The 27,998-nt window shown below is 46.3% G+C and overlaps 2 protein-coding genes across 2 annotated transcripts; one reads left to right on the top strand and one right to left on the bottom strand.

The window, feature by feature from the left end:
* Nucleotides 1–541: 541 nt before the first annotated feature.
* Nucleotides 542–2,083, top strand: HRG_08630 (centromere DNA-binding protein complex CBF3 subunit; the record flags this gene model as incomplete). Its single annotated transcript, XM_044867101.1, has 8 exons — nucleotides 542–567; nucleotides 652–663; nucleotides 724–774; nucleotides 943–953; nucleotides 1,030–1,380; nucleotides 1,491–1,730; nucleotides 1,805–1,944; nucleotides 2,006–2,083. 8 exons carry the CDS (start codon nucleotides 542–544, stop codon nucleotides 2,081–2,083), a joined length of 909 nt encoding a protein of 302 aa, XP_044717988.1.
* Nucleotides 2,084–7,006: 4,923 nt separating this feature from the next.
* HRG_08629 (reverse transcriptase (RNA-dependent DNA polymerase) domain-containing protein) lies at nucleotides 7,007–9,602 on the bottom strand (the record flags this gene model as incomplete). The annotated part of the gene is made up of 7 exons (XM_044867100.1): nucleotides 7,007–7,463; nucleotides 7,539–7,573; nucleotides 7,643–7,776; nucleotides 7,834–7,969; nucleotides 8,376–8,903; nucleotides 8,953–9,381; nucleotides 9,450–9,602. The coding sequence occupies 7 exons, from the start codon at nucleotides 9,600–9,602 to the stop codon at nucleotides 7,007–7,009; spliced, it is 1,872 nt and encodes a 623-aa protein (XP_044717987.1).
* Between the last annotated feature and the right edge of the window lie 18,396 nt (nucleotides 9,603–27,998).

Genomic DNA, 27,998 nt, shown 5'->3' with positions numbered 1-27,998 from the left:
CGTCGCTCAACTTACTTAACTTGAATTAAATTGAAATATGTGGACAGGCTCTTCACTGCAGTGAGGTTATTCGAACTGGTTCAATTGGTTATATCTTGCGTAACCAGGAAACGTGTCCCTAAACTGTGTGCAAAGACCTTCCTCCTGTGCCCCACCTCTTACTCGCACGTGACTAGCGCGGTCGATTAGTTATACGTGCGCGATCGGTGCCTAGTGCACAGGTGGATCCAACACTGGAACCTCTTTCTAAATCGATGGTGTCACAGGTCCCGGGGCCGGCTGACCGGTCATCCGGTAATCGGATTACCGCCCCGCCCCACGCAAAACCATGTCGTTTTCGAAGGCCCGGCCCTGCGGGGCTGGCGTTTTCTTAGTCGGATTACCGCCATCGGACGGCAAAATCGAAGGTCCACGCCCGCGGGGCCCTGCGCGAGACCTTCGATTTCGGTCTCGCTCACGCGCGTTGCGCTCCACCTCCCTCCTCCCACCTCCCTCCTCCACCTCCTCCATTGCCACCGTCGCGACGGCGACCGCCTGCACCATGTCGAACGCGATAGAGGATCCCGGGTCAGGGCGGCCATTGAGCACTACCTGTTAGATCTGGAGAACACCCAGCCGAAGAATACGAAGCGAAATTATCGTCCCAAGCAGGAAGAATGGAAGGCAAGCCCGCATGCGCGCCCTGCAATCTTCATGTAGATCCATGCATTGACTGCCTCACAGGAGTGGTGTCAAGCCAACTGGCCTGCGATCCCGGACGTTTGGCCGGCCTCGGTACCACAGGGCCAACAGCTACCCGGAGACCTGGTCGATGAAGGAAAGCTCTTGCTCTTCATGAAGGAGGTAGTGGCATCACGTCCTCCCAAGAAAGGAAGAGGGTCGCCGATGAAAGAAAACGACACCTCGAGGCTCAGGAAGCCAAGAGGGCCGTGAAAGACGCAGAGCACCATCAGGTAACAGATGTTGATCACGGGATGTGGTCGTCGGACTGAGCCAGCCCATCATACTAACACCCAGCTTCCCCAGCAGATACCATCGTTGTAGGCGGCGGAGGTAGCGAATACGAGTCAGACTCCGACTTGGAGTTGTATGAGTCCACGCTCAAACTACAGTATAATACTGTACGGGGCTACGTCTCGGCCATACAGAAGCTTTACGACGAGCAGAAGAGCCGGGAGTCAATCCTGCGGCCCGGCCACAGGAGTGGCACTGAAGGCGCTCAAACGCAGCATTCTTGCAACGACTTGGAGCCGGAAGAGGAAGGAATACATGGACAGGGAGTTGGAACTCTGAGAGATGTGTATGCGCCGGCGCAGATACCCGACCACACCAACGTGGCATGGTCCGAGAGGAGAGATCGCCTGCGCCCTGAGGACGCAGGTGGACTTTCTGCTCGGGAACCACATGCTGCTGCGGTCCGGCAACCGCCTGCCGATGGAGTTGGCAGACTGCTTTCCCTGGACTTACCCAACGAGGGCTTCAAGGCCCAGGGTATACCACAAAGGCGCTGGTTGTCGTGATGAACTGTGGGAAGACCAACCAGCACGGCCGCATGGAGTATGGATCTGCTCTGCGGCATCGAGATCCGCGATCTTGTCTCATCGGCGCCCTCGCGTTCTGGCTTTTCTGGCGCTGGCAGGTAGAAAAGGCGGAAAGGTTTCCCGTCTTCCAAAGAAGCGAAGACTGGTATGAAACGAAGGTGCTCCGCCGATCGGCGAAGGAGCCTCAAGGTAAGCGTGATGGCATTCACCGGAATCCCATAACTCAGAGGGTGCATCGACCCTTTCACTCACCGAATATACAGCTCCGTTGTCGGGCCAGACTGCCCGAGAATGGACGTCCAGGTTCTACAAGAAGGCCGGCATCAAGGTCTCCAAGGTCAGCCACGCGCCTAGAGTGGCGGCGACGCAAAACGCCGACATGGCCGGGGGGGATGAAGGCCAGGCATGTCATCTGCCCTAGGCAAGCCGCCAACCCCTGGCCCGGGCTGACCCGAACTATACAGATCCGCCGAGCCGGTCGTTGGAATAACGGAGACCAAATGACCGGCTGCTATCTGACTTCCTGCCTTTCGAATTCATGAGGCCGTGGCCGACTTTGACCCTGAATGGTCGGGGTCTTATTTCGTGCCCGGGCCACCGTGAGGCCGCCTGTGGTGCTACTCGTGCAGGTCTGGCCTCAACTCGACAAATGGAAAGAGGCCCACAGTAGCCCTTTCTCAGATCTGGGGTGGAGCAGAACATGGCCGCCGGCGCCTTCTTGGAACTCCTGGAGTGGCTTCGAGAGGTGCTCCTGCAGGACGCTGTCTTCCTTCGCGAGTCCTACCCCGACCATCCTATCTTTCAGGATCCGGTCTTCTCTTGCCCCGAGTTTGAAGCGTTCGCCAGCAAAGTTCAAGACACATGCACACGGGACCACGAAGACAGCCATACCACGGTCATTCAAAAGCGATCCCGGTGGTTGCGGAGAAGCTGCGCACAGTACTGACTCAACAGGTCGCAGCCGAGCAGTTAGCTGAGCGAAGACATCTAGACCTTTTGGGGGCTTCTTACGAACTATGCACAAAGTTGGATGAGTTTGCGCAGGCCACCTACACCGTCACCTTCAGCCCCGGCCAAGGTGCTGCAGGTCAACATGCGGAGATCGCGGGAGCTCATCAACAGAGGCGCCGCGCTCCACGAGAGACGGTCCTCAGGTCCGAGATAGGCCCTTCGCAAGCGGGCGGTCCGACATACGCTCCGCTCTCTAGAGCAGCAGCAGGGAATGGTGCAAGCGGGCCAGGGCAAGCCCCAGGAAGAGCGCATGGCGAGCCGCCTGGGCCGCGCGAACCTCCGAGCTTCAAGCTCCCCGTTCTGTCAAATCTGTACAGGAGCTGCTGCGTCTCTGGCGGCAGGGCTGGGGCGAAATGCCTTCTGTGGATTCTCTTGAGCGAGACTGGGGTGCTCGATGGCGGCCATCTGCAGAGAAGAATTACTTTTCCACGCGCAAGATCATCGTCGATGAGGTTCGGAGGCGGGCCCAGTCGGACGGCTTAACTGAAGATATCGTGGCGAGGCAAATGGACGAAGAACGTGGACCCAGCTCTTTGGATAAGTTGTTCAAGGCCATCCGAAAGGACAGGCAAGGCGAAAAGGGACACAAACGTGCGTCGGGGCAATTCAACGTCGGTGGTAGCGAAAAGTCGATGGCGCAGTGATTTTGAACACCCGTCTGATAGAATGACGAGGACCTTGGCGGCGAAAGTGCCCCAGGCCGTCAGGGCTGCGTCGCTACAGTCAGCGGTAGTGGCCTGTAGACAGGGTATGCATCCGCTAAGCGCCGCTGTAGCTCCAGCGCGTCAAGGCTAGAAAATGCTTCAAATCACCGCAACCTCGCAACCGACAGGATGTAGGACCTTAGACAGGGTGCATTCTGATCGCACAAACGCAGGCTATCCAGTCGAACTGGTTTTGTCGTCGTCGGTCCCGGCTTTCGCGCTTTATGGCGCTCCGAAGATGACATCAACCCGGCAGAGGTGATGTCAAGGGCAAGCGGGTAATCGGCGGTAATCTGCGGGGTAATCCGCTGACCGCCCACCAAAGCCGGACCTGTGACATCCTCTTGCAGATTACCCGTTGATCTTGGTGTGGGGCCACAGCAGCCCAACTAAGTGTCTTCGCCACTTAGTTGGCCCAAAAAATCCGGCACAGCCCAAAAAATCCGGCACAGCAGGGTCCTCAATTTGGGGTGCAAAATCAAGGGAAATTCTACGCTTCGCTTCATGGTGCCGTCAATGCGACTTCAAATAGCTAAAATATACATGTGATCAATAGCTGCGGATCACCTAAAGACGCAAGTAACAACGAAAAGTGAAAAAATCACGTCTTTGGGCCTATTTAGGAGCTGCCGCCTTCCAGTCGAAGAGATAGGAAGACCGCGTTTGTGAGTCCAAATAGACGTATTATGTAGTAATTTCGCCTGTTGTGCGTCTCTGAGAGCTATTTTATCCATACCTGTGTTCCTGGAGCGTCTGCTGTATCTTGTTGGACGATCGGGTGCGCGGTCGAGGGCATGGTGTATCGACTACCGCTTCAACCGCTGCTAACGGCGGCGATGAGGTATATTCTCTTGCGTGTCGAGTAAATTGTCCTCGTCTTCATCGTCGGCGCCATCCTCACTATGTTTGTCAAGATCGAGGCCTGTGAAATAGACGGTATCGTCACTGCCGGGCAACGACGACATATCTGTAAGTGGGCGAGGTCGGGTCGCTGCGCGCGCCCTGACATCTCTGGCGGAGTTATTTCTCTTCGTGGTATCATAGAAAAGGATTCCTTGGATGGCTCTTTGAGCTCCCGCATGAGGGTATCGCAACTTTGCTCCAGAGTGTAGAACTCAACGTCTCGTCCCGTAAACTCTAGCCAGGGCTTAAAGTTCAATGTCTTGACTCTGCCATTGACTAACTGCTTCTTCCCGACTTTATAGTCTTCTCGGATCTTCTGCATCTCTCCACGAACTCGTTTAAGATGCATCCTTATCTCCTGGCGCGTTTGAAGCCGGGTTTGCTTTGCCTGGAGCTCCTCATACTCCCGGGTGATGTCGGCCATGCTGGAGCTCGTGATAAACTCTCCGCGCGGCCTGACAATCTTGCCTCTCTTCATTCGATTCGCATACGCCTGGGTTCGGCTATTCTTATCGCTGACTATGCCCTGGGAATGTGACGCCATCGCGATAGACTCGGTGTTCACTTTCGCAAGAACCCGCAAGTTTTCTCGTGATGGCGAGCTCATGAGGGGCCCATACCGTTGCCGGATATCATTGAGGGCATCCGCGGCGACTTGGAAACGCGTCTCCGAGGGTAGGAGCGAGGCGTATGCAGGATTGATCGGCTGCTGTTGTCGTAGCTGCTCGTGGAGGATCTTGGTGATCACCGGCGCTGGGTCGACAGGAAAGAGGCCTGTTTTTCAAATGCCGCCATAATGTTATGCCGCGTGAAGCCAGCCTCATATACGTCCTGAAAAGCTGTGAGGAAGTTGACCCGCGAAAATGATATGTTGCCTTCTGCGAGCGACTTCCGAAGCGCTTTCTGATGTGCTGACTTTAGTGGCTGGAATACCCCAACATCAAGCGGCTGCATGAGGTGGGTGGAATGTGGAGGAAAATAGCAATGATGATATCAAACTTGATACAATACTCAGCAAAGTCAAGGGTGGTATGCCCTGTAAAGCCATCCACAACAAGCAATCGGTAGATCTTCTCGTCGTCAGGCCGTTGGTTTGGCGGCGCCACGCGACTCATCCCCATGTTGGGGCGCCGAAGATGCTCGTCACAGCCGAACCACTCTTCCAGCGAATTTCCTGACTGTTTTGCTTGCGCTGACGATGCCCAAGACCAGCAGTTGAAATGCCTTGCCCACTCAAGGTGTATCTCTGCGTTGGAAAAGCCAGTTGGCGACTGGGCAAACCGTACGCCTGTCATGATGTCGATGCCGGCCCAGTTGGTGGTAGGGTAATGTTGGAAAACAAGCCAGGGTGGAAGAGAGTCCCCCACTGCGTTAACTGAGGCAATTACCGTGCAGGATTCTCGGTTTGCTGGGTCTAAAACTCGGGGCCGGGTGCTCTTGACTCTAGTGGTGCGCGTGATGAGAACTTGGATGCGTTCTCGCAGGCACCCAATGCGTATTCCGGCCTCGTCTTCATTCCAGATCTCTGAACTGCCAATACGGTAGCTGGTGATGATTTCTCGAAGCTTTGAGTAGAAAAATTCGACTTCTTCTACCCGTGGGCTTCAAAGGACTTCCGGGCTCGTTCAACTGCTTTGAGATACGTCTTCGCGATCGCAGGATGACTTCCACGCCAATTGTCAAGCCAACTTGACGAGACCGGGCGGGCATTGGGATCTCGACGCATTCTTATTGCATTTGCAACAGCTTCAAGTTGCTCTCTCGTGGCGGGCATGCCGGTGCGTTCCATCCACTGTACATACGCAACCAGGGCGTCGTCTTCGTCCTCCGTCAGCGCCAATGGACGCCCTGGAGCACGGGAAAAGGGTTTCTTATGAAATTAATGGCTCTCTGTACGGATGAGCTCTTCACATTGTAACGGATGGCCGCATCTCGCACGGAAAGAGGCGTTCTTTTGGTGTTGTTGAGCGACGAACATCGGCTCTGGGGTCGCGACGAGACGCCAGAACGGCTTTGCTGCCTCCAGGGTAGCCATGTTATCTGTCATAATGTATTCCGGCAAAAGATACGTAAATAAAGTCAAGTTGCGCGAGAAAACGCGGTTGAGATGCATAGGGTTGACGTTTTGGAGGTGGGCTGCTGTGCCGGATTTTTTGGGCTGTGCCGGATTTTTTGGGCCAACTAAGTGGCGAAGACACTTAGTTGGGCTGCTGTGGCCCCACACCAAGATCAACGGGTAGTTATCGCCTTTATTCGCCTCCTCCTTAAGTCGTTTAGTAGGCCTCTTTACTCCGCTAACGTATACTACTACGCTTACCCCTCTTTTACCTACCTATAGCGCTATTACTACCGCCCTATCTTAAGTTAAGCGTCTTAGTAAGTCGGCGTATTAGCCCTTAATAAGGACTAAGCGGCCTTATAAGTACCCGGTTTCTAGAATTATTTAGACTACCTACCTTATTTCCCTTTTATTTATTTCGCCTACTAGCTAATCTTACTTATAGCGGGATAGCGCGTTAGGCACCGCTACTAGCCTCCTTAGCTAGAACTTTAGTATAAAGTTATAAGATATAAGCTCTATCGCTTATTAGCTTTATCTCTTATTTAACTTCTGTGACGGTCACGGACTGAGCCAGAAGGCTGTGGACTCTATTACGAAGATTCTGCTCTGAAGAAGAGAAAGGAGAACAGAACAATACAACTGGGTGTCCTCTCCCTAAATATGCCTTCCGTACGTGTGGGCCGTTGGCTCAGCAACATGTGGGTCATGTATGCAAAGGGGTGTGACGGTGCTAGGCCGTCACACTACCCCTAAAGCCGTCGAACACCAACGGTGGAGATGGCTCCTCACGAGTGTCGTCGCAGTCGCCGTCGCTCATGCCCACGGCCGACAGCCTTGTTGTCATCGTTGTGACTCTCTGCCCACCTGTCTTCCGCAGCGGCTAGCAGCCATTCTGCCAATCGTACAGGCGGTCCAGGTGCCTCGGGATATTCGTCGTGGAACCGCCTGAGAGCTGCGGCACCATTCTTGAACCCTTCAGCGTCGTAGTATAGCTCGTCAGGGTCCTGTCCTGCCCACTCGGCTCGGTACTGTAATTTCCCCCTTGAGATCCTTGACGACAATATTTTCGCCACCTCGTACTCTGGCTCGCCGTTAATCATCTCGGCCGGCGGAGCTTCCACCTGCTGTCCCGGCAGCGGGTCTCGCGCAGCCCTTCTCAACCGGTCGGCATGCAGCACCTTTGCCACCCTCATGCCTTTGGGTAGGTCCAGCTCGAATGAGTGACCCCTTTTTGCCACGATTCTGAACGGACCCGCGTTCTTAGAATCTAGCCGCGTTGTTGGCCTGTCAGTTGACCAGCCCCTTTTCGAAACAAACACCCAGTCACCGACATCAAAATCGGGCACTCTTCTCTTCAAATTGGCTGATCGTTCCTGGCGCCTTTGAGCCGCTTCCACGTTCCTTTTTGCCAGCGAACAAACTTTCTTGGCTCGATTCACAAAGTCCTTGGCTGCCTTTTGGGCGTCGGTCCAATCCCCGACCTGCTTGTCGGTCGCTATATGAACGAAAGCCGCGTGGGGTGCTCGCCCTTGGGAGGCCTCGATCGGAGTCATGCCTGTTGAGTCGTGCGGCGTGGAGTTATGCGCGAAGTCTAACGCCGCCAGATGCTCACTCCAATCGTCTTGAAAATACGACACGTAAAACGTCAAGCGTTGGTCAAGATACTGGTTGGTAATCTCCACGCCTCCTTGAGTCTGCGCATGGTAGGCACTGCCGAATTTGTGCTCTGTTCCCGTCATCTCGTTGACCTTGGCCATGAATTTCGAAATGAACTGTGGTCCGTTGTCCGAGAGCCAAATCTTCGGTAGACCGAGGTGACCAAACACGCGGCGGTAATATCGCAGCCAGTCTTTCGGCGGTGTCTGTCTTTTTCCCGGAATCGTGAGAATCAGCTTGCTCAGCTTGCAGATGAACGTCAAACGTAGTCGAATCCATTTCGATCATTCGGCATGTCCTTTCCGTCCACCAGCACGGTATGCCAAGGTTCCTCTGGGACGGGCAACGAATGGAGCAATCCAGGTGACTTATCTTTCCACACCTTGTTCCTACGGCATGCCTGGCAATTGCGTGCGTAGCGCGCGAGATCCTCATCCATACGTGGCCAGTAATAGAACGGCCGCAGCATCGCCTTCATCTTGTTCTTCCCGGGATGACCCTTGATTTGGGTTCGTGGACTTCCCGGATTAAGGCAGTTCGCAGTGCGAGCCCTTCTGACGAGTACTCCGGCACCCAGATACGATCTCCCTTCCGCCGGTCCTCCTTGGGAATCTGTTTCTCATTTTCCCGGACAATCAGCTCCACAAGGAACACTCCGGCTGGTGCCTCCCCAGGTACTGCTGGGCCGCGGTCCTCAGAATTTGCCGCGATGTCTAGGGGAGCAGCTTCGACATGTGTCTCCTCGAGAACTTCTGCGGGTACCCGATCGTTCGGGACCAGTTCCATGGTGCGGGAATCCAGGTCTCTGGCTCTGACGGTCTCGAAGTTCTCGCTTTTCCGGGACAGGGCATCTGCAATTATGTTCTCCTTCCCGGGTCGGTATGTCATCTTGTAGTCAAATTCCGACAGAATCTGTGCCCAACGGGCTTGTCGAGATGATAAAACCCGCTTTGTCGCAAAGTACTTGAGAGCTTCATGGTCCGTTACTACTTCAAAGGGCCCCAACCAGCTCTGGCCTCCACTCTTCTAGGGCGCGGATGATGGCGAGGAATTCTCGGTCTTGGATAGGCCATACCGTCTCTGTTGACGACAAGGTCTTGGAGAAGTAGGCCACCGGCTTCCATGAGTTGTCGTTCTGTTGTTGTAAAGCGGTGGCGCCTACCGAATGCTTTGACGCATCAGTCTCTATCCGAGTCAGGGCGCCTATCTTCCAGAAGCCCATTCCGGGAGCTCGGACCAGGGCTTCCTTGAGTGCTTCAAAAGCCGCTTCCTCTTGCTTGCCGATCTTGAAGATTGCCCCTTTTTTTAGGAGCTCGTTGAGCGGGTGCGCCAGCTCGCTTACTTCTTTCGAGAAGCGTCGGACAAAGTTAACCAATCCGAGGAAAGATCGGATGGCTTTCGTAGATTTTAGGTCCGACAGCCTCCACTCAAGGATGGCCTGTTTCTTCTTAGGGTCAAGGGCGATACCTTCCCCCGCCTTAATCACCAGCCCGAGGTAATCCACCTCGGTGACGCAAAGGAGCTCTTCTTGATGTCGCCCTGTAGGCCTGCCGCTGCCAGTCGTCGAATGACTTCCTCGGTCTGGCGCACGTTTTCCTCGGCCGACTCTGAATAGATCAGGATGTCGTCGGCGTACGAACTGCAGTAGATGTCCAGGATATCCCTCAGGCAGTCGTTGATAAAGCATTGAAAGATTGCTGGGCCGTTCGTCAGCCCAAAGGGCATCACCTTCCAACGGAAAGTTCCCAGCCGGCACCGAAATGCCGTCAGATCCATACTTTCGAGGGCCATTCGCAACCTATGGAAGGCTTGACGGATGTCGATTTTTGTAAAAAACTTGGCGCTTGCTAGTTTTACCAGGGTATCTTCTAACAGAGGCATGGGGTACTTCATCTTTGCACTGGCGTCGTTGAGGTCCCGGTAGTCGATCACGAATCTCGATCTATGCCCATGTCACCCTTGGGCACAAAGAAGGCTGGTGAGGCAAATCCAGGCCAGCAGCTCTCGATGAAACCCTTGTCCAGGTAATCTTGAATCGTCTTTCGGAGTAGTTCGTCTAGATGATGTGGGTTGCGGTAGACACCTCTCGAACGCTCTGGCAATGGCTTGGTCAGGTAGATCTTCATGTCCCTCCTGGGCCGCGGAGAGGAGGCAACTGGTTAGACTCCTTCTTCGAGAAAAATCCAGCCAGATGGCCCAGCGGGGTCGGGAGTTTCTCTTTGATCAGGCGGACCGTCTCGTCATCCTCACCCCGTGGAAGTGGGATAACTGGGCGGGTGTCCTTCGGTGGTACCTTAGGCATCTCTGGCGTTTGCGGGTTCACGTGAGCCACCGTAACACTTCTTCGAGCCAATTCTCCGAGGCGCGATGCACTCTGAATTCCCTTAAGGCGGGCTGTCAGCAGCCCTGAAGTTCCCGGTCCTGTTGCGGGTTTAGAAAGCTGGCAACCACCCCGTCGGCCTGCAGAGTCGTGGTCGTGGGGTGGTCCATCCTGTGGCAATTGACTCTGGTCGACTTGGGTCCCCTTTGCTCCCGGAGACGCTAGTTCATGAATTCTTGGGGCTTGCGCTTGTGCCGAACACGTTGGCGGCCCGCCGGCATTGCTCTCCTGGCCGGCCAGACGCTGGTCGGTAGCAAGGCGACCACAGTCACGGATGACGTCCTCTTGGTCGTCCGTTTTCCCCCTTCCTTGGATAGGCTCCGTACCGGAAACAGCGCGGATTTGCTGCGGATTATCGGCGTCGACTCGCGTGGTTGGAATCGTCGGGTTTCGCCAGGACGGCTTCCCCAGACTGTCTCGTCTTCGGCCCGATAATCTCGTCGCGCCTTCCCGTCCTGATGACCAGAGAAGTTTCCTGAGTCCAGGCGCAACGGCGACCCTGTGTTGTTCAAACCATTTCCTGCCAATGATGATGTCGTAGTCCATCCGGACGACCAAGAATGGTAAGTTCTTTAGAGTCGTCCATCAATCTCGAAGTCCATAAAAACCTCCTTGATCGGGTGTTTGTGCTTGACTCCCGCGTAATCCTTTAGGTGAATTGGCTGATCAAGCCTCTTCCTCTGGGCCCCAAGTTGTGAGGCCGCTCTTCTCGCTAACCTATGGTTAATGGCGAGATACATACTCGCTCCGGTGTCTGCAAGGGCACGAATGAGAATAGACATGTTGTTCAATTTAAGGCGAGATGAGATTGTCAGCTGTTTGCCCCCTATGAGTCTGTCCAAATCCGCCGCTCCAATCACAGACACCAAGTCGGCCAGGAACGAGACTTTGTCCTGGCCTACTCGTTTTCCGACTCCGAACTGCTCGAGTCTGGGTCGCAAACCTTGCCCTTGCCCGTGGCGGTGTTGGTTGTCGCTGCGCTGACTGGGGCCGCCTGCTCTCCACGGTCTTCGTGGTTGCCTTTCCGGGTGTTGTTGTTGCGGGTGCGACAGAATGGGGCGATATGCCCAGATTCTCCGCACCGGTAGCACAGGTTATTGATGCGGCGACGTTCCCTCTCTTCCTCGGAGATACGGTTCCCTCCAGCTTCCCGGCTAGCCCTTCGTTGCCAGTTTGTTCCCGGTGGCGACCACGGGCATTGTTACGGTTGCCGCCATTGTTCCGAACCCTCGGGCACCACTACTACTAGAGTGGTTGCGCTTCTTTGCGCTTCGGAAAAGTTGTGGCGGGCCACGAACACCTGGTGCTGTGCTGACTCACAGAAGTCCTCGTAGCGCACTTTCGTATCGTAGACCCTCTCGACCACCGCTTGGTTGACCGGAGCAGGAAGAGAGTCCCACAGGGTCTGTTTCTGCATTGAAGGTTGGTACCCCGCCGCCTCGTACATGGAGTTGAATTCCCAAGAAAATATTGAAGTCCTTCTTCCAATCGTATTTGCAGACACGCAGCTGGGCGCGGGCGTCGGCGCCTTTGTTTGGGTTTGTGTGCGCTGTCTGGAGGACCTGGATTAGTTCGGCCAATGTTGTGAAAGGCCGAGTCAGCGAGTGGTGGCGTCCTTCTACGGTCTTATACGCGGTGCCCTCGAGACGCGTAATCACGAAGTTGATCCGCGTCTTCTCAGAGGCGAAAGTATCGTTGTCCTCCTCGAACTTGCCCTCTACTTGCTTAATCCAGCTTTCAAACGAGGAGTCCTTCGCCGGAGAACATGGTGGGTTTCTCTCCCCGACGTTTCCGTCCCTCTCTATAGTTTGGGTTGGTGCCATCCATCGACTCATATCTCCGGAAGGCTAAAAGGGCCGCATATCCTGACGGCCGGAATTCTTCGCGGTCGTCAAAGGCTGTTCCTTCCCGTTGGCCTGGTGTGCTGACTTCATCTTCACCATATTGGCTGTCTCTTGGCTCGGTCACTCGTACTTGGGCGACCAAACGGGCCACTTCTCGGCTGATGTGGTCGGTTAATTGCTGTCTCTGCTCGGGAGACAATTCGGTGAACAAGCCGCTGCTGCCCTCCTGATTGGTTCTGTCAGCCATTTTAGGTCCCTGTCCTTCCTGGATGGTTATGTGCGATTCGATGGTCCCTGAACTGTTTCTTTGGTCTTGATCTCGGTCTTGATCTTGGTCTTGGTCTTGGTCTTGGTCTTGGTCTTGGTATTGATCTTGATCTTGGTCTTGGTCTTGGTCTTGGTCTTGGTCTTGGTCTTGGTCTTGGTCTTGGTCTTGGTCTTGATCTTCGATGCTTGGTAAGACGGGTCGGGAGCTGCGATCTATGGAGGGCCGTGTCCTGTTCAAGTGGGCCGGCCGAGCGCAGTCTTGGCATGGGGTAAAGTCGTGGCGTTCTTATGAATCGCTCGGCAGCGATGGCGTGGTAGAGAGCAGAATAGTGTGACGGTCACGGACTGAGCCAGAAGGCTGTGGACTCTATTACGAAGATTCTGCTCTGAAGAAGAGAAAGGAGAACAGAACAATACAACTGGGTGTCCTCTCCCTAAATATGCCTTCCGTACGTGTGGGCCGTTGGCTCAGCAACATGTGGGTCATGTATGCAAAGGGGGTGTGACGGTGCTAGGCCGTCACAACTTCTTCTTTATTATAAAATGCCTTAAGTTATTATAGTTAGTTAGTATTATAAAAGTAAGTATATTTTAAAGTTCTACTCTTTAAAAGTCTAAGTACTATATAATTATAAGTATCCCCTTATTATAGATTAAGTAGTTATACTCCGCTAGGTTTAGTCTCTTTAAGAAGAATCCTACTAAGTATTATATACTATCCGGCCCTATCTATATTAGCGCCCCCCTTATTATATATTTAAATTAGTTTGCTTCTAGGTATATTTCTCTTTTTAAGTTATAAAGTTATAGTATTAAGGCGTTATAAAAGGCGTTTTAAATAAACTTAAATACTACTTAGTACTTATCTATCTACTTAAAGATCGCGCCTTTTTTATAAAGGCTATCTAGGTATACTAATACCTTTATATAGAGTAGTATAAAGACTTAGTAGTAGTTCGCGAAGCTAAGGAAGCTCCGGACTCCTTTTATATTCTAAGGTACCTACTATATCTATATTACTTAGATCTTCTCTAGGTTATATTAAACTTTACCCTTTACTTATATAATAAAGCTTAAGTACTTAACCTTATTTATTATAAAGTTATACTACTTTAAGTCTAGCGTTAGGCCTGCCTTTTATAGCTTTTAAAGTACCCTTACTACCTTTTATTAGTAGTTTTAAAGAGACCTTAATAAGTAGATTAAAACGTTATCTATATATACTATAATAAACTTATATAGGTATTCCCTTAGTACCTTATTAATATATTATTAAAAGGTAGCTAGCGTCCCTATTAAGCTAAATAAGTATACCTATTACTTAAATAATTTAAACTTTATTTAAAAGGCTATCTTAAACTTATAGTACTTTACTATCTAAATCTTATAAAATACTACTATAACGTTAAGCTTTATAAACTACTTTACCTTTATAAGTATTTATAATATCTTTATAATTAAGGGTAGCGCGTACTTATCCTTTTTTATAATCGCTTTTAAGGCTTAGTAGTTATAGTAAAATTATAAGCGACTATTTAACTTTTAGGTAAAGAGTACTAAGGCCGCGGCTAAGGAGCTACTTAAGCGGATTAGGTTTACCTCTATTAGCTCGCTTAAGGTCTTCCTTAGTATTAAGAGTTCTTCCCTTAATATATTATAAAGGGGTCCTTATAGTAAGGGGGGCTCTACCTTATCCTTATCTAGTATTAAGTTAATCTTATAGTTTACCCTTAGCCTATATAAGGGTATCTTTAAAGCCTTTTTAGGTATAAAGAGGTCTAGGTATATATCTAGCGCTTACTTTAAGATATAGTCCGCTAAGTATACCGCTATCTTTAGCTAGAGCGCTCTCTTTATATCCTTTATCGTAATTACTTAGATATTAACTATCCTCTATCTTCCTTTATTATCCCTTACCGCCCTCTCCCTTTAATATTCCGCTATAAATACTACCGCGCTAATAATCCTTTCCCCTTAAATCTATTTTACCTTCTTTACTACTTCCGATCCTTATAGGCCTATTTAGATCTTAGCCTTACTATACTAAATCTAATCCCCGCTACGTTATATATTACTTAGTTCTTCTTTATCTATAGCCTCCTTAGGAATATATCGTAGCTTAGCTTAAGGACTATATATATAAAAGTTTATTCTATATAGCCGTTAATATCTATTTTAAATACTATAATTCCTTTTATCTATAGGGCTAGAATATCTTTTAAGAATAGCCTTAATTATCTTCTCTTCTTATTAGCGAGAGGTATTTATAACTTTATTATTACTCTCTTACTTACTATAGTATAGTAATTATAGCTAGTATCTATAAGCGCGTTAAGTCCCTTCTTCCTATTAATACTTATTGCGAAGCGTAGCTTAATTTTATAGTTCTTAGAGATATCCCTTAGTAAGGGGAACTAAGGAAGCTAAAAAATAGGTTTTAAAGAAGAAGCTAAAAGGAGGAGGGTAGGGGTAAGAGGGGAAGTAGAAGTAGCGATAGCTTCCTATAGAGGTAGCGAGAGATAAGACGGATATACCGGTAACGGCTAGAAAGGAGGGGAAAAACCGGTAAAAAGCTCGGTAGTTAAGAGGATATTAGTAGCTTCTTTAAGCAGGATCTTCTTTATTAATTAAGATGCTAGATAGGTATAAAGAGGGGCGTTAGATAAAGGAAAGAAGGAGAATTAAGGTAATATAATAATTACTCCCTTACTATAATTACTGCCCCTATAAGAATTAAATATCTCTGCCCTGCCTATCCGACCCCTTACTTCTACTTTTACCTTTATATATTTTATATATACTTCTTATATCTCTCTTCGCGAGAGTTATAAGCCCGGGAGGAATAGTATTCCTATACCTTCCGGCTGCTATAAAGGCACCTTTCTTATATCCTCGTAGCCTTTTACCTCTTACTAGAAAAGCCGATTTTTAACCGACTTTTCTACCCTTCCCTATAATAATATCGAAAAACGATTCCTCTGCTGCCCCTACGGTCCGTAGGACGATTCTTATAGAGCCCTAAGATTAGGATAAGTAGGTAAAGGAGCTATGGGCTCGTATAGATAGAACTATCTATAATTTAATCTTCTAATAAGTAGGACCCTCTCGAGCCCCTTTTATCCTAGAGCAACGGAATTTATAGAAGGAGCTTCCTCTCTCTAAGCTAACCTCCGTATAGTAGAGCTTTTCTACTACCTTAGGTAACTATAAGAGTTACCGTAAGGAATACCTTTACGAGACAAAGCTACTAACTACTGCTCGTGCGGTAATAACGGAATCTATTAGTGCTATAAAGCTAATCTCTTTAAGAAGAAGAGACTCCTAGGCAGTAGCTTTTAAAGCTTAAGACCTCGATAGCTCCCTCGAGGGGCTATATAACTAACCGTATTAGGAAGACCTATACGGTATACCTAGGAGTCTTTTCTGCTAGGAACCTACTAGCTTCTTCGTAGCTAGCTAAGTAGGAAGAAATCCTCGAGGAAGCTAACTAATACTTCCTAATAGAAGCTCTTTCCGGCTAGTAGCTATAGGATATATCTCTGCTAATAAAGCTTATTAGTAACGGTTACTTAACTATCTTTTAAGAAGCTAGCCGGGAACTAAATAAAGAGGCTGCTAGAGTATAATAGTAAGCAGTCTTATTCCTTCGTAGCTAGCACTCGACCTAGACAGCTCGACCTACTGCCCCTGCAGCTGCTGCAGCCCTTATTGCTGCGGCCCCCGCTGCTACTGCTACGGCTGCTGCCCCTCTGGCTCCTCCTCCCTCGAGAGCCTTAACCCTGTCTTTAACGGCTGCACTAGTCCCGGCCCCGGCTCTACTTGCTGCTCCGGGCCCGGCCCCGTTAGTCCGTCCGGCCCGACTAGTCCCCTAATAGACCTTTTAGTCCGTTAGTCGAAAAGTCAGGGAACTAGTCGAAATCGAACCTCGTTAAAATCAGCAATAAGGGGTAAAAAGGGGGGGTTTTTAAGCAGACCTACTAGATCGGGACGAGGATTCCTCGAAGAAACGAAAGACTAAACGAAACGGCTGCCTAGCCTATAAATCCCTAGGCTATCGGTTATTATAATACTAGTAGGTCTTCGAGGAAAACCGACCTAAAGGAGTTAACCCTTTAAAGAGGCTATAAGAAATAGTATAATAGTCTCTTAAGGAGGACCCCTTATTATAAAAGAAGATAGACGAGATTCGGGTTACTAAGAAATAGTAACTAACGACGCTACTATAAATTCGAGGAAAAATCGTTAGTATAGTAAATCCGGCCTTTATCTTCCCTACGGATTAGTAAGACCACCCGTTAGGACCCTCCGACTATCCCCTACGAAAATCAGCTATCCTTAACTCTAGTGCTTCCCTTAATATCTATAATATTCTCTTACGATTCCGGTCCTTTAAGAAGGCACGGAGGAATACCTTATTGCCGGGAATTAACCGTATAGATAGAGGATACGGAAGGGTAAATTTTACGATAAAATTACCTAACGGGCCTATACGAATTCTTCGACGAAAAGGGTAGCTTTTGCCTCGATTCTTAACGAGCCTAATTTCCTTCCGCTTTCTTCGAGAGAAAGGAATCTTTTAGGATATAACGTCTAAGCCTATAAGGCTAGTCTAGAAGAATTAGACTATTAGGCTTATCGAGGAGAAATTCGGTTAATTTATTCTCGAATTCCGACCTATCCTTAGGAAGGAATCTCTCGAAGTTAGCTTTCCCTGCTCGAAGGAGGGTAGGTTTAAAGGACCCTCTTCTAGCAGCCTAAGGAGACGGTCTTTAGCACGCACGACTTAGTTGCGGGCCCCTAGCTTTATATAAGCTAGGCTAATAATAAGGCGTACGAATAAGGGGCCTAAAGACCGTCGAATACGAATACTACGGCTAAGGAAAGACTAAGAGACGAATTTCTAGACGAACCCCTTTACGGCCGGACTAGCTATATAAGGAAATTTAGGTCGACTAGACCGACGTCTCTAAGGAATTAAGAAAGCTTCGTTAAGGTAATGTTTTTTTATTTCTTACGGACCTACCTAAGTAAGTATAACTAGTCTACTCCTCGGGACTTCGTTAACTAGATAAAATCCTACTTTAGCTACGAGGTAAAGAAGATACGGTTTAACGGAGAGCTATTTACGAAGGATATCTTAAATTAGCTTTAAAAGGGCATTTTACCCTCCTATTAGCACTAAATACCTAGGCCTAGAACGGAGGGCAGAAAGATTAGGGGTGCTATAATAGAAAGGGCCGTATAATAAGACTTACTATAAGGCTTCTATACGACCTTTAGAGGGAAGTCGTTAAGACCGCTTATTACCTTTAGAACCGGACCCCTAGGGACCCTAAGGACCTTAGGGAACTAAACTAAGGGATAGACTAGAAATCCCCCCTCGAGCTCTTTACGAAGAAGAGGGCCTCGCTAGTCTACCTTCGTGCCTACGGCTATAAGGCATACGCTATAACTACCTATATATAGCTAAAAAGGAAGAAGAAAAGAAAGCTTAATCCTAGAGCCTTTATTAGTTACCTTATCGGCTATAATTCTATAAATATCTTCTAGATCTAGATTCCTCTTTTATAAAAGGTTATTTTAACTAGGGATATAATTTTCGATAAATCTAGCTTCTTCGACGGAAAGAGGGATTAATAGCCCCTCTTACTCTTATAACGTTAGCTAATTTAAAAGATCTAAATCCCCCCTTCCTAATAGTTATAAGAAGAGGCCTTAGACAAGGAAATAAAAGAAGAAACCGACGTTAAAGTAGTCGAGGATAACGCCGACTTTAAAGAGGAAGCTGCTAGATTAGATAATCTAAACGAAGAAGGAGACTATAGGAAAGCGGTAGAGCTAAAATACGCCTGCCTACCTATGCCTCCTCCGTAAGAAGAAGATCTAGAAGCAGCTTTTTAGTTAGTCTTCCTATCTCGACCCCTAAGGGGGTAGGAAAGGCACCTCTCTAGAAGGATTACCTAGCTGCCTTTTTATCCCTGCTTCGAGAAGCAAAGGAAGGTATAGGGCCCGATATAAAGAAGACTAACCTCTCCCTTATTTCGATTGTTTTTCCGACTTCTATCTAACGCTTATAGAAGACGGTTCCTATAGAGCATTTATAGCAGGCCGGCTTTTAGCTACTATTAGCAAGGAAGGTATATAAAGAGACCTCCTAGACCTACTAGTAAACTAAAAGCAGCTAGAAAAACACCTTTTAGAGACTAGTTTTCTAGGCCTAGAAAGACTACCTAGCATTATATAAAGAGATAGGGTCTTTCAAGAGGTCCTAAGGAAAAAGTAAGAGGAAAACAGGTCCTTAGCTATAAGTAGGTCTTTATCTATAAGACTAATAAACATAGCTTCCTTTAGAAGTATAAGGCCTAGCTAGTTATCTATAGGAACTAGTAGGAAAAACGGGATCTTCCTACTAGGGCAACTACCCTAGTAGGGATATCTTTTCGGACCCTTATAGCTATAGTAGTAGAATTCGACCTCGAGCTCGATTAGATAGATATAGTTAACGCCTTCGTTAACTGCCCTCTCAAAGAAAAAGAAGTTATCTATATACGACTTCCTCCTAGTTTCTAATAGCTAGGAAAGGTTCTACGGCTTAGGAAAGCTCTATACGGACTACGAAGATCACCCCTTCTTTAGTAATAGCATTTAATAGGTTCCCTAGAAGCCCTAGGCTTTAAGAAAGTCCCTTAGGAACCGTATATAATATAGAAGGGTAAATTTATAGTCTTTTTCTACGTAGATAATATTATCTAGGCCTACCTAAAAAAAGAAGAAGTAATTATAAGGGAGGCTATAAAAGGCCTATAATAAAGGTATAAGATAACTAGGCTAGGGGAGCTAAAGTAGTTCCTAGGGATTCGAATCCTTTAGAATAGGTCCTAATAGACTATCTAGCTTACCTAGGACGCCTATATTAATAAGGTCGCTTATAAATTCCTCCCTAATTCCCTCGATAAGAAGCTTCCCTCTACGCCTATATTAGATAAAGAGCTTTTACTTAATCCGTCCTTTTAAGCTAGGGAGTAAGAGAAACACCGATATTAATAGAAGGTAGGCTCCCTACTTTTTTTAGCTATTTCTACTAGACCGGATATCTCTTTTACGGTCTCCTAGCTAGCTAGGTATAACTAAAATCCTAGCCCTAGGCACTAAGAAGTAATAGACCGAGCTATCCTTTATCTCTATTTAATGAGATTATATAGTCTACGCTTAGGAGGGCAAGGAAAGAAGAAAATAGCTACTAAAATCTTCCTCTATTTAAGCGATTCGTCCTTTATAGATAATTCCTTAGATAGAAAAAGCTTATAGGGGTATATTATATCCCTTTTTAAAGGAACTATTGCTTAGAGAGCTTCGAAGTAAGCTACCGTTACGACTTTAAGTACGGAGGTAGAGCTACTAGCTCTTTTAGAAGCGTTAAAAGAAGCGATTTTCCTTAGCTAGCTACTTATATCTTTACGACTATAAATTCCGACCCCGTTAGCTATAGAATACGATAATATATAGACTATACGAATTCTTATAAAGGAAAATAGTAAGCTATCGACCCGGCTATAGTATATCGATATCTACTAGTATTAGTTACGCTAAGAGGTTTAAAGGGGACTTATTTCCGTCTGTTAGGTTTTAACGGTAACGATAAAAGCCAACGGTCTTATAAAGCCCTTACTAAAGTAGAAGCTAGCTGTCTTTTTATAGTAAATTAGGCTAGAAGACGTCTATAAGAAGCTATCCTTAGAGGCCCGCCTTAAGAGTCTACGAGAGGAGCTAATAGAACGTATAAGAAAGTAACGTTTATAGCTAAAGAGAGGAACTAGGACTTATCTTAAAGGAGGGCCCTTAGCTTAATTAGGACTTATTTTTCTTAAAGGCCCCTTTTTAGGGACTTATCCAGAGAGCCCCCTTTCTTATAGGACTTAATTTCCTCCTTAGGCCCTTTTTCTTAAAGTAGGTCTAAAGAGCCTAGGGCTAAAACCTAGATTTCTCGAGTAAGGGATAAGTATAGACTAAGACCTCCTTTATACGCTTACTAGCCCGAAGCCGTATTAGCTATGCCCTTACTATAAGGGCAGGCTATAGCTAAGGGGGTATATCGCGAAGCGTAGCCTAATTTCGTAGTTCTTAGAGATATCCCTTAGTAAGGGGAACTAAGGAAGCTAAAAAACAGGTTTTAAAGAAGAAGCTAAAAGGAGGAGGGTAAGGGTAAGAGGGGAAGTAGAAGTAGCGATAGCTTCCTATAGAGGTAGCAAGAGATAAGACGGATATGCCGCAACGGCTAGAAAGGGGGAAAACCGGTAAAAAGCTCGGTAGTTAAGAGGACATTAGTAGCTTCTTTAAGCAGGATCTTCTTTATTAATTAAGATACTAGACGGGTATAAAGATAGGCGTTAGATAGAGGAAAGAAAGAGAATTAAGGCAATATAATAATTACTCCCCTACCGTAATTGCTGCCCCCGTAAGAATTAAACATCTCTGCCTACCTATCCGACCCTTACTTTTAATTTTACCTTTATATATTTTATATATACTTCTTATATCTCTCTTCGCGAGAATACTTACCTTTAGCGTTACTAAGCTTAGTATAAGGTAGTCCTTTATTAACTTCTAAGCTTCTTATTATTTTTCTTTTACCTTTAGTACTTAACTTTATACTAAGGTTCCCCTTTTTCTAAGTTATTATTATTCTTAGCGCCCCTCTCTTCCTTTATTACGCCTACCCTCTAAGGTTCCTACCTCTTCTTTTTATAATAGAGCGCGATATATCCTTTTACTCTATAGTTAAAGTATATTTAATTCTCTAGCTAGCTTTACCCTTCTTTTTATTTATTTAAAGCGTTAATACTAATTATTAAGGTATCCTTATTTTTATCCTTCCTTTCCTAGGGGTATATATCCGCTAATCTCCTTTAGTTTAAGGAGGGTTATCTTATTTACTAGACCCTCTCTAGCTTAGCCGCTATTTATACTACCTAATTAGTATAAGTAGCGAAGCTTAATATAAGGAGGTTAACTATAGCTAACGCCTCGCGGAGCTAGATTCTTAGAGCCCCCTCTAGGAAGACGATCTAAACGTCGTATAGCTAAGACCCGCCTTTAGCCTTAAAGAGTCTTTACTTAAACTTTAGGAGGAATACTAGAAACGTTTAACTCTCCCTTTATTTTATTATCTAGATCGCCGCCGCCGCGCGTAACTAAATATCTATATTAAGGTAGATTAAGTTAAGGTATTTTAGGAATTCCTTTTAATCGTAGCTCTTCTCTACTTTTATTTTATAGTATATAGCGACCGTTTATTATAGCCCGGCGTTTAGGTAATTATAAATAAGGTAGAAGATTTCCCTTAAGCTTAAGAAGAATTCTTTATTAATCTTATACTTTTCTTATATATATTATACTTATAGGGTATAGTACCGTCGTTATCCGTTAAATTTTCCTAGGCTTAGGAGAGGCTTTTTATAGCTATTCTTTCCTATTATCCCCCCCTTAGTCGTTAGCGTCGCTAGCCCCCCGTTGCCCCTAAGGGCAGTATTAAACTACTTATCTCGCCTAGCCCTTTTATATACCTATTCTTATTAGTTTATCTATCCTTTAGTATATCCTCTTAATCTAGCTAATTAGTTCCTATATTTATAATTAGCTCTATATTACCTAATACCTTATCTCTACCTTTCTTACCTATAGAGAGTATATTACTTTATTATTAGCCGGGCGTTAGGCCCTCCTATCGCTACTCCTTGCCGTCCTTAGGCCTATTCTCCCCTTTCTAGGTCGTTAGGATATCTATATTATATCCTTTCGGTCCGATCTCTTTCTAGGCTTTATAGCCTTATCGAAAAGGAGCTTTAGATATATTAAGGGCTAGTATATACTTGGTATAGTAGTATAGGGCCGAATAATTATTTATCTAAAGCTAAGGAGAAAGGAGGAAAACTCTATCTTAGTTACGTTAGTTATCTATCTTCCTTAGTCCTTAGCTCGACTTATATTTAAGTACTATTCGCCTAATTTCGAGTCGAGCTCTACCTATACGTAGGTTTACTTTAGCCTAACTTTAGTACGGTCGTTATAGTATAACCTTAGCCCTTTATAGGCATAGCTTATAATACTTAGCTTATAGACTTTAACCTAGAGTATTAATAAGTATTTTTTAAAACCTTAGATATAGGCTAGACTAGCTATAAGCTTAGAAAAGATTAGCTTATTAGCGTTTTTAATCGGTTTACTAAAAGAAAAAGACTCTTATAAAGCCTTATAATAGTCCTAAGCTAGCTATAGCGCGCTAAAATTAAAATAAATAATCTTATTAGATTCCTTATACCTAGTTACCCCTATACTAAGATAGTATAATAGCCTTAAGATAAGGGTAAGATAAGAGGTAACTTAATAGTAGTTAGTAAAGTAAGTAACTACTAAATATTATATTTTTAATTATAATAGGAATATAGTAATATAATAAGCTTAGGACTAAACTAAAGCGATTTTACGTAAATTACTAAAAATAAAGTAAAGGCTAATATTACTAAATATATATAAGGAGCTACTTATAACTTTATTAAAAATATTATATAAAGGCTCCTAGCTACTAAAGTAAGGCAGGCGCTACTAAGCCTAACCCTAAGTAATATTAAGTCTATTATTATAGATATAGTTTTAAAGGCCTTTAAGTAAAGCCTTCCTCTTTAGCTAACGCCCTAGTTTGACCTAGGCCGCTATAGTAGCGCCCTAGGTAGCATATAGTTCGCTAGTACTTTAAGTACTATTAAATAAAATATATCGCTAAGTACTATAGTATAAAAGCGATATATAGCTAATATAAAGTATTAATATATAAAGGCGGTAAGGATATATATTAATTAAAGACTAAAGAGATCTTTATTTAGTACGCGCTTTATTAAGATATATACCTAGCGTAGAGCTATACTTATTTAAAACTATAAAAGGTATAAGATAGTATTTAAGGCTCTTACTTAGTAAGGCCTAAGAGGTTTTTAAGAGCGCTAAGTAGTAAAGGTAAGGCCCTAAGCTAAGGGATAGGTAGAGGCTATACTAACTAAAAGGCTAGTAAAGAGGTAAAGAGCTATAACTATAGCCTTAGAAAAAGAGAAAGAAAGGGAGAAGAGGCTAGGGCGGCCTTCTAGGCTTAAGAGAGCTAGGGCCGCTTTAAGGTAGAAACGACTTAAGATATACTCCCTTAAAGAAATCTATTAGCGAGCCTAAGCGATAGTAACTAGCGCCTTTAACTTAGATAAGGAAGAGGACCTTTAGGAGGACTACTAGCGCGCTTAACCTAATCCCTAACTAGCTTATATCTACTACTAAAAAGGTAGGTATTAATAGTCTAAGGTAAATTTTAAGGATATAATAGGATACTATTATTAGGGTCTTAGCTAGAGGGTAGGCTAAAGTAGTAGATATACTACTAACCCCTCTACTACGTAGAGGCCGAAAAGTATACGTATACGTAAAGGAAGAAAGAAATTAACTAAGTAATAGCTTCGTTAATTAACTATATATATTAAGGATACGCCCGGGCGCGCTAGCGTACCTAGGCGCTAGGGCGGTACGTATACTCTATAATAACTATATTATTTAGTAAGATAATTTACCTTACTAATTATTAAGTACTAAGTTAAATATAAACTTAAAGAGGAAGAAAGGTAGGTAGTTAGTTTTTACTTAAACGGAATAAGCTATAGTTTCTAGCCGCTTAGAATAAGTAGCTTTCCTAGATACCTTTAATAGGTCCCTTAGTATAAATTAATAATAAGAATCCGTTTACTAAAGTAAAAGTATAAAACGGACGTAATTATTACCTTTTTATTACTAATAAATACTTTAGCTATATTAATATAGACTTTCTAAAGTAGTACGATTAGTATTAGATTATTATAGTAGTATTTCCTCCTTACTTTACTTATAAGCTCTAGCCCTTAAACGTATCCCTATTTAGCCCTCTATTAATAGTATATATAAATTAGCTTATCTAATAGATAGTAAAGTCTTAAGGGCTCGTTAGGCTATTTAAGCGCGAGTTCTAGACCTTATTTTAGAATATATTTAAGGCGTCTTTCTTTTTAAAGAATATTAAAAGTAAGTAGATATAGACTAGGCTCCTACCTTTTAATCTTAAAGTCGTCCTATTATAAATTATAAAGAAGAAAACCGACGATTTTAATATAGGCAGCGGTTTAAAAGACTTACTAGTATTATAATAGCCTACTGTTACGGCCAGGCACATACGAGCCTTGACGGCTATAAAGATGTATTGGCACTATGAACAAAGACTCAAAGCTAAGGAGCAAGAAAGGAAGACTAGACTACACGACCGAGCGGGCCCTTATATAGACACGAGGTCGCGCGTGGGCACGTGATGCTGCTTGGGCACGTGACACTGGTGAGGTGCTGCGCTGGCGGCTCTACGCTGGCGCCCAGGGTCGTGACACTGCCCCCCGTCTAAGGCCTTGATATGCGTATCAAGGTAGTCAGTCGTGGCGGCGGCTTCTTGGTTTCACGGCTTTCTGCTGTGTCGTCATCGTCTCGTTCCTCGCAGCCCTCCTCCGCTGCAGCACATTCGATCCAGTATTGCAGGTTGACGGGCGGCCAGCTGAGCCGTCACTTGGGCCATCGTTGGCGGGTCTTCGATTGAGGCCGACGTCTCCTCTTGCAGCTGGAGAATCGGGGTCGAGTCTTGGTCTTGGTCTTGGGTCGAGGGGCCTTGATCAGGCACTTGCGATGCCGTACGGACTGACTTCCTTGTCGGGGGTCCGTAGTCGAGTTTCTTCGGCATCACCTAGTCAAGGGCGAGTCGGGGTCGAATCCAACACGAAGCGAATCGGTGGGCCAAACCTCCTGATCACACACAGGAGGGTCAAGTCGACAGGCGGAGGTTGTTCCTTTCCAGTCTTTAGGAAGAGGAGCGGGTCGATGCGCTGCACAGTCCTTAGTGCGTGCGCGGGTCAAGGCCGAGCCGAGCTGCACACGCAGACGAGTCGACAGGTGCCTCCAGTACCTTCGGAGGGCTTGGTCGAGTGTCCTCACGGACAGTCAACCTCTGATCACATACAGAGGGTCGGAAGTGATTCGCAACGCAGTCCTTAACGAAGCGAATCGGTCGGGCTCCTGATCACACACAGGAGGGTCGGTCGGTGTTGAGTCGGGGCACAGTCCTTAGTGCAACGGGTCAACGGTCGGTCGGAGTGCACGAGTTTTCAGTCCAGCGCGAAGGACCAGGTTGTGGGTGCCTATTTGTTTATCGCGGGGCACGCGAAGGTTGCCTATATTTGTTTCGCGGGGCACGCGAAGATTGAGCTTTGAGTAGTGTTACGGCCAGGCACATACGAGCCTTGACGGCTATAAAGATGTATTGGCACTATGAACAAAGACTCAAAGCTAAGGAGCAAGAAAGGAAGACTAGACTACACGACCGAGCGGGCCCTTATATAGACACGAGGTCGCGCGTGGGCACGTGATGCTGCTTGGGCACGTGACACTGGTGAGGTGCTGCGCTGGCGGCTCTACGCTGGCGCCCAGGGTCGTGACACCTACTACTTAAGAATTACGACGGCTTATTAATAAAGTAGTTAATAAATCTACTATAGATTTAAAAGTTAATACTTAGAGGCTAAAGAGCACTCTTAAAAGCCTTAAATCCGAGGTTAAGCTACTTAGATATAAGAATAAGGGACTCTATAAGGTAATAATTTATAAGAAGTAGCGTAGGTAGTATAGTACCGCTTTAAAAGATTACCTCTTTAACTATATAGATCCTAACTTTACTTTAGTCTTTAGCCCGTAAAAAGTAGCCTAAGCTTAAGAGGAGAAAGCTATAATAGAGGCCTAAAAGAAAGAGGAGGCTCTTTAAAAGGAATCCTAGAGGGGTTAGTAATAGTAGAAGGCGGAAGAATAAAAGAGGTCCGTTAGAAAGAAAGAAGTAGCGAGAGAAGAAAAGGGAGCGAAAATTATAGGAAAAAGAAGCTAGAAAGTAAGAGAAAGAGGCTAACTAATAGCTTTATAACGACTTCGGGCGTCTTTACTAGGAAAGGCCGTAATAGGGGTAGTAAAGCTAGCTAGGGCCTTTTAACCTATAAGAGAAGAGTCTAGGAATTCTAAACGAAATAATCGTCGCTCCTCCGTTACTATTAGAGCTTCCGGTAATATCGCAAGCGCTAGATTAGCTATAGCACGACTTAGCAAAGAAGGCAAGGATTCCGCTAGGCCGAACACCTCGTGCCTAAAGACCTTTTCTAGCTATTAAGAGTAATCGGGAGATAGTAGTAGTATATCGGAGCTCGGGACGGCCGCAGCGGAATAGTAAGCGACTATAATTATTGCTAGTTATTAGGTCTTTGCATTAAAGAAAGAGGGTGTATATTGCTCTGTCCTGCCTAAAAGAGGGAGTCCGTAGGTGTGACTATATATATATATACGAAGTACGGGGGGAATAGGTTTCCCTACTAATCCGGCAGCTTACGGTTATCCGGATCCGTTAAGTGACTTCCTTAGCATCCCTTAGGTTAACTACCGCATTCGGTGCCTCCGGATGCGGCGATGGCATCGTCTCCGCTTATAGGGATGAGGGGCGCGCCTGTTAGTGCGTGTGGGCGTGAGCCCAACCTTCAATAGCTATACATTAGTCTGTGGCCCACTGGGACCCTTGTTGGGTCTTTAAGACCCTCGTTGGGTCGTGACAATAATAGCTTAACGACTACGAAATAGGATGATATATATCTCGTAGTCGCTTTTTTATTACATTTTAAGTTAGAGAAAATTTGGCCCCGTTGCTATGGAGTTATTATGGATTGATGTCTATTAACTTACGGTCGCGTGTAAGTCCGGCGGGTCACGGGATCCGGCAGATCATCGGAAAATTCCTTAAGACGAGCCAACATACGCACCTAATTATGCGGTATCGGCGCTGCGCCTTAACTAGCCACACTGCCCTAATTTTTGGGCTCTTTAGGCAGAAGTATGTGCTCCCTAGTCACGGCCTTGATTTACGGCTTACTTTTATTACTGCACAATGAATCTGCCAAAAAAGAGAGCGCAAATCGATGACCAGCAACGATGCGCTGCCCACAATCACCGAGTGTGCCTACGCACTCATGGCTGTTTATTGCTTGAGCGACAATGGTCAAAAGCGTTTCCTTGAGGCTAATGTCCCCTTAATGAAGACGCAAAGTTCGCGCAAGCGTCGTACGTACCAACTATTTCTTTATAACGTACGTCGCAAGTGTGAATTCCCCAGAGCAATACCATTATCAAAGCAGGCTTCCGAGGTCTATCTCTGCATTTCGGCGTCGGAATAATAACGCTGCCTTTGGATTAGTGGTTCTAATAAGGCCAATAATAAGTGGCTTCACGTCGCTTCCCGACCCAAGTCTCCAGTCGTACTTCAATATTAAGAAACATAAAGCCACCTTAACCGTGTTGGAAGCGAAGAACCGACCAGGACAAGCATTAAATCCGTGGCCAAATCCTAGATGTTCCGCACTTGTTGATACAAGCCGCGCTTTCTTCGTCCAGTCCGGTTTCTCGCTCAGGTGGACAAAGCGATAGATATCAAAATTTTCTGGGTTTCCATAAATGGCTGGATCCATCATACTGGAGACGTCGACAGCGATTCGTTCACCT

The sequence above is a fragment of the Hirsutella rhossiliensis genome, assembly GCF_020360975.1.
Source record: "Hirsutella rhossiliensis strain HR02 chromosome Unknown scaffold00010, whole genome shotgun sequence".
NCBI classification, from domain to species: domain Eukaryota; kingdom Fungi; phylum Ascomycota; class Sordariomycetes; order Hypocreales; family Ophiocordycipitaceae; genus Hirsutella; species Hirsutella rhossiliensis.
Note: the sequence above shows the minus strand (reverse complement) of the source record. Positions and strands in the feature narration are given on the sequence as shown.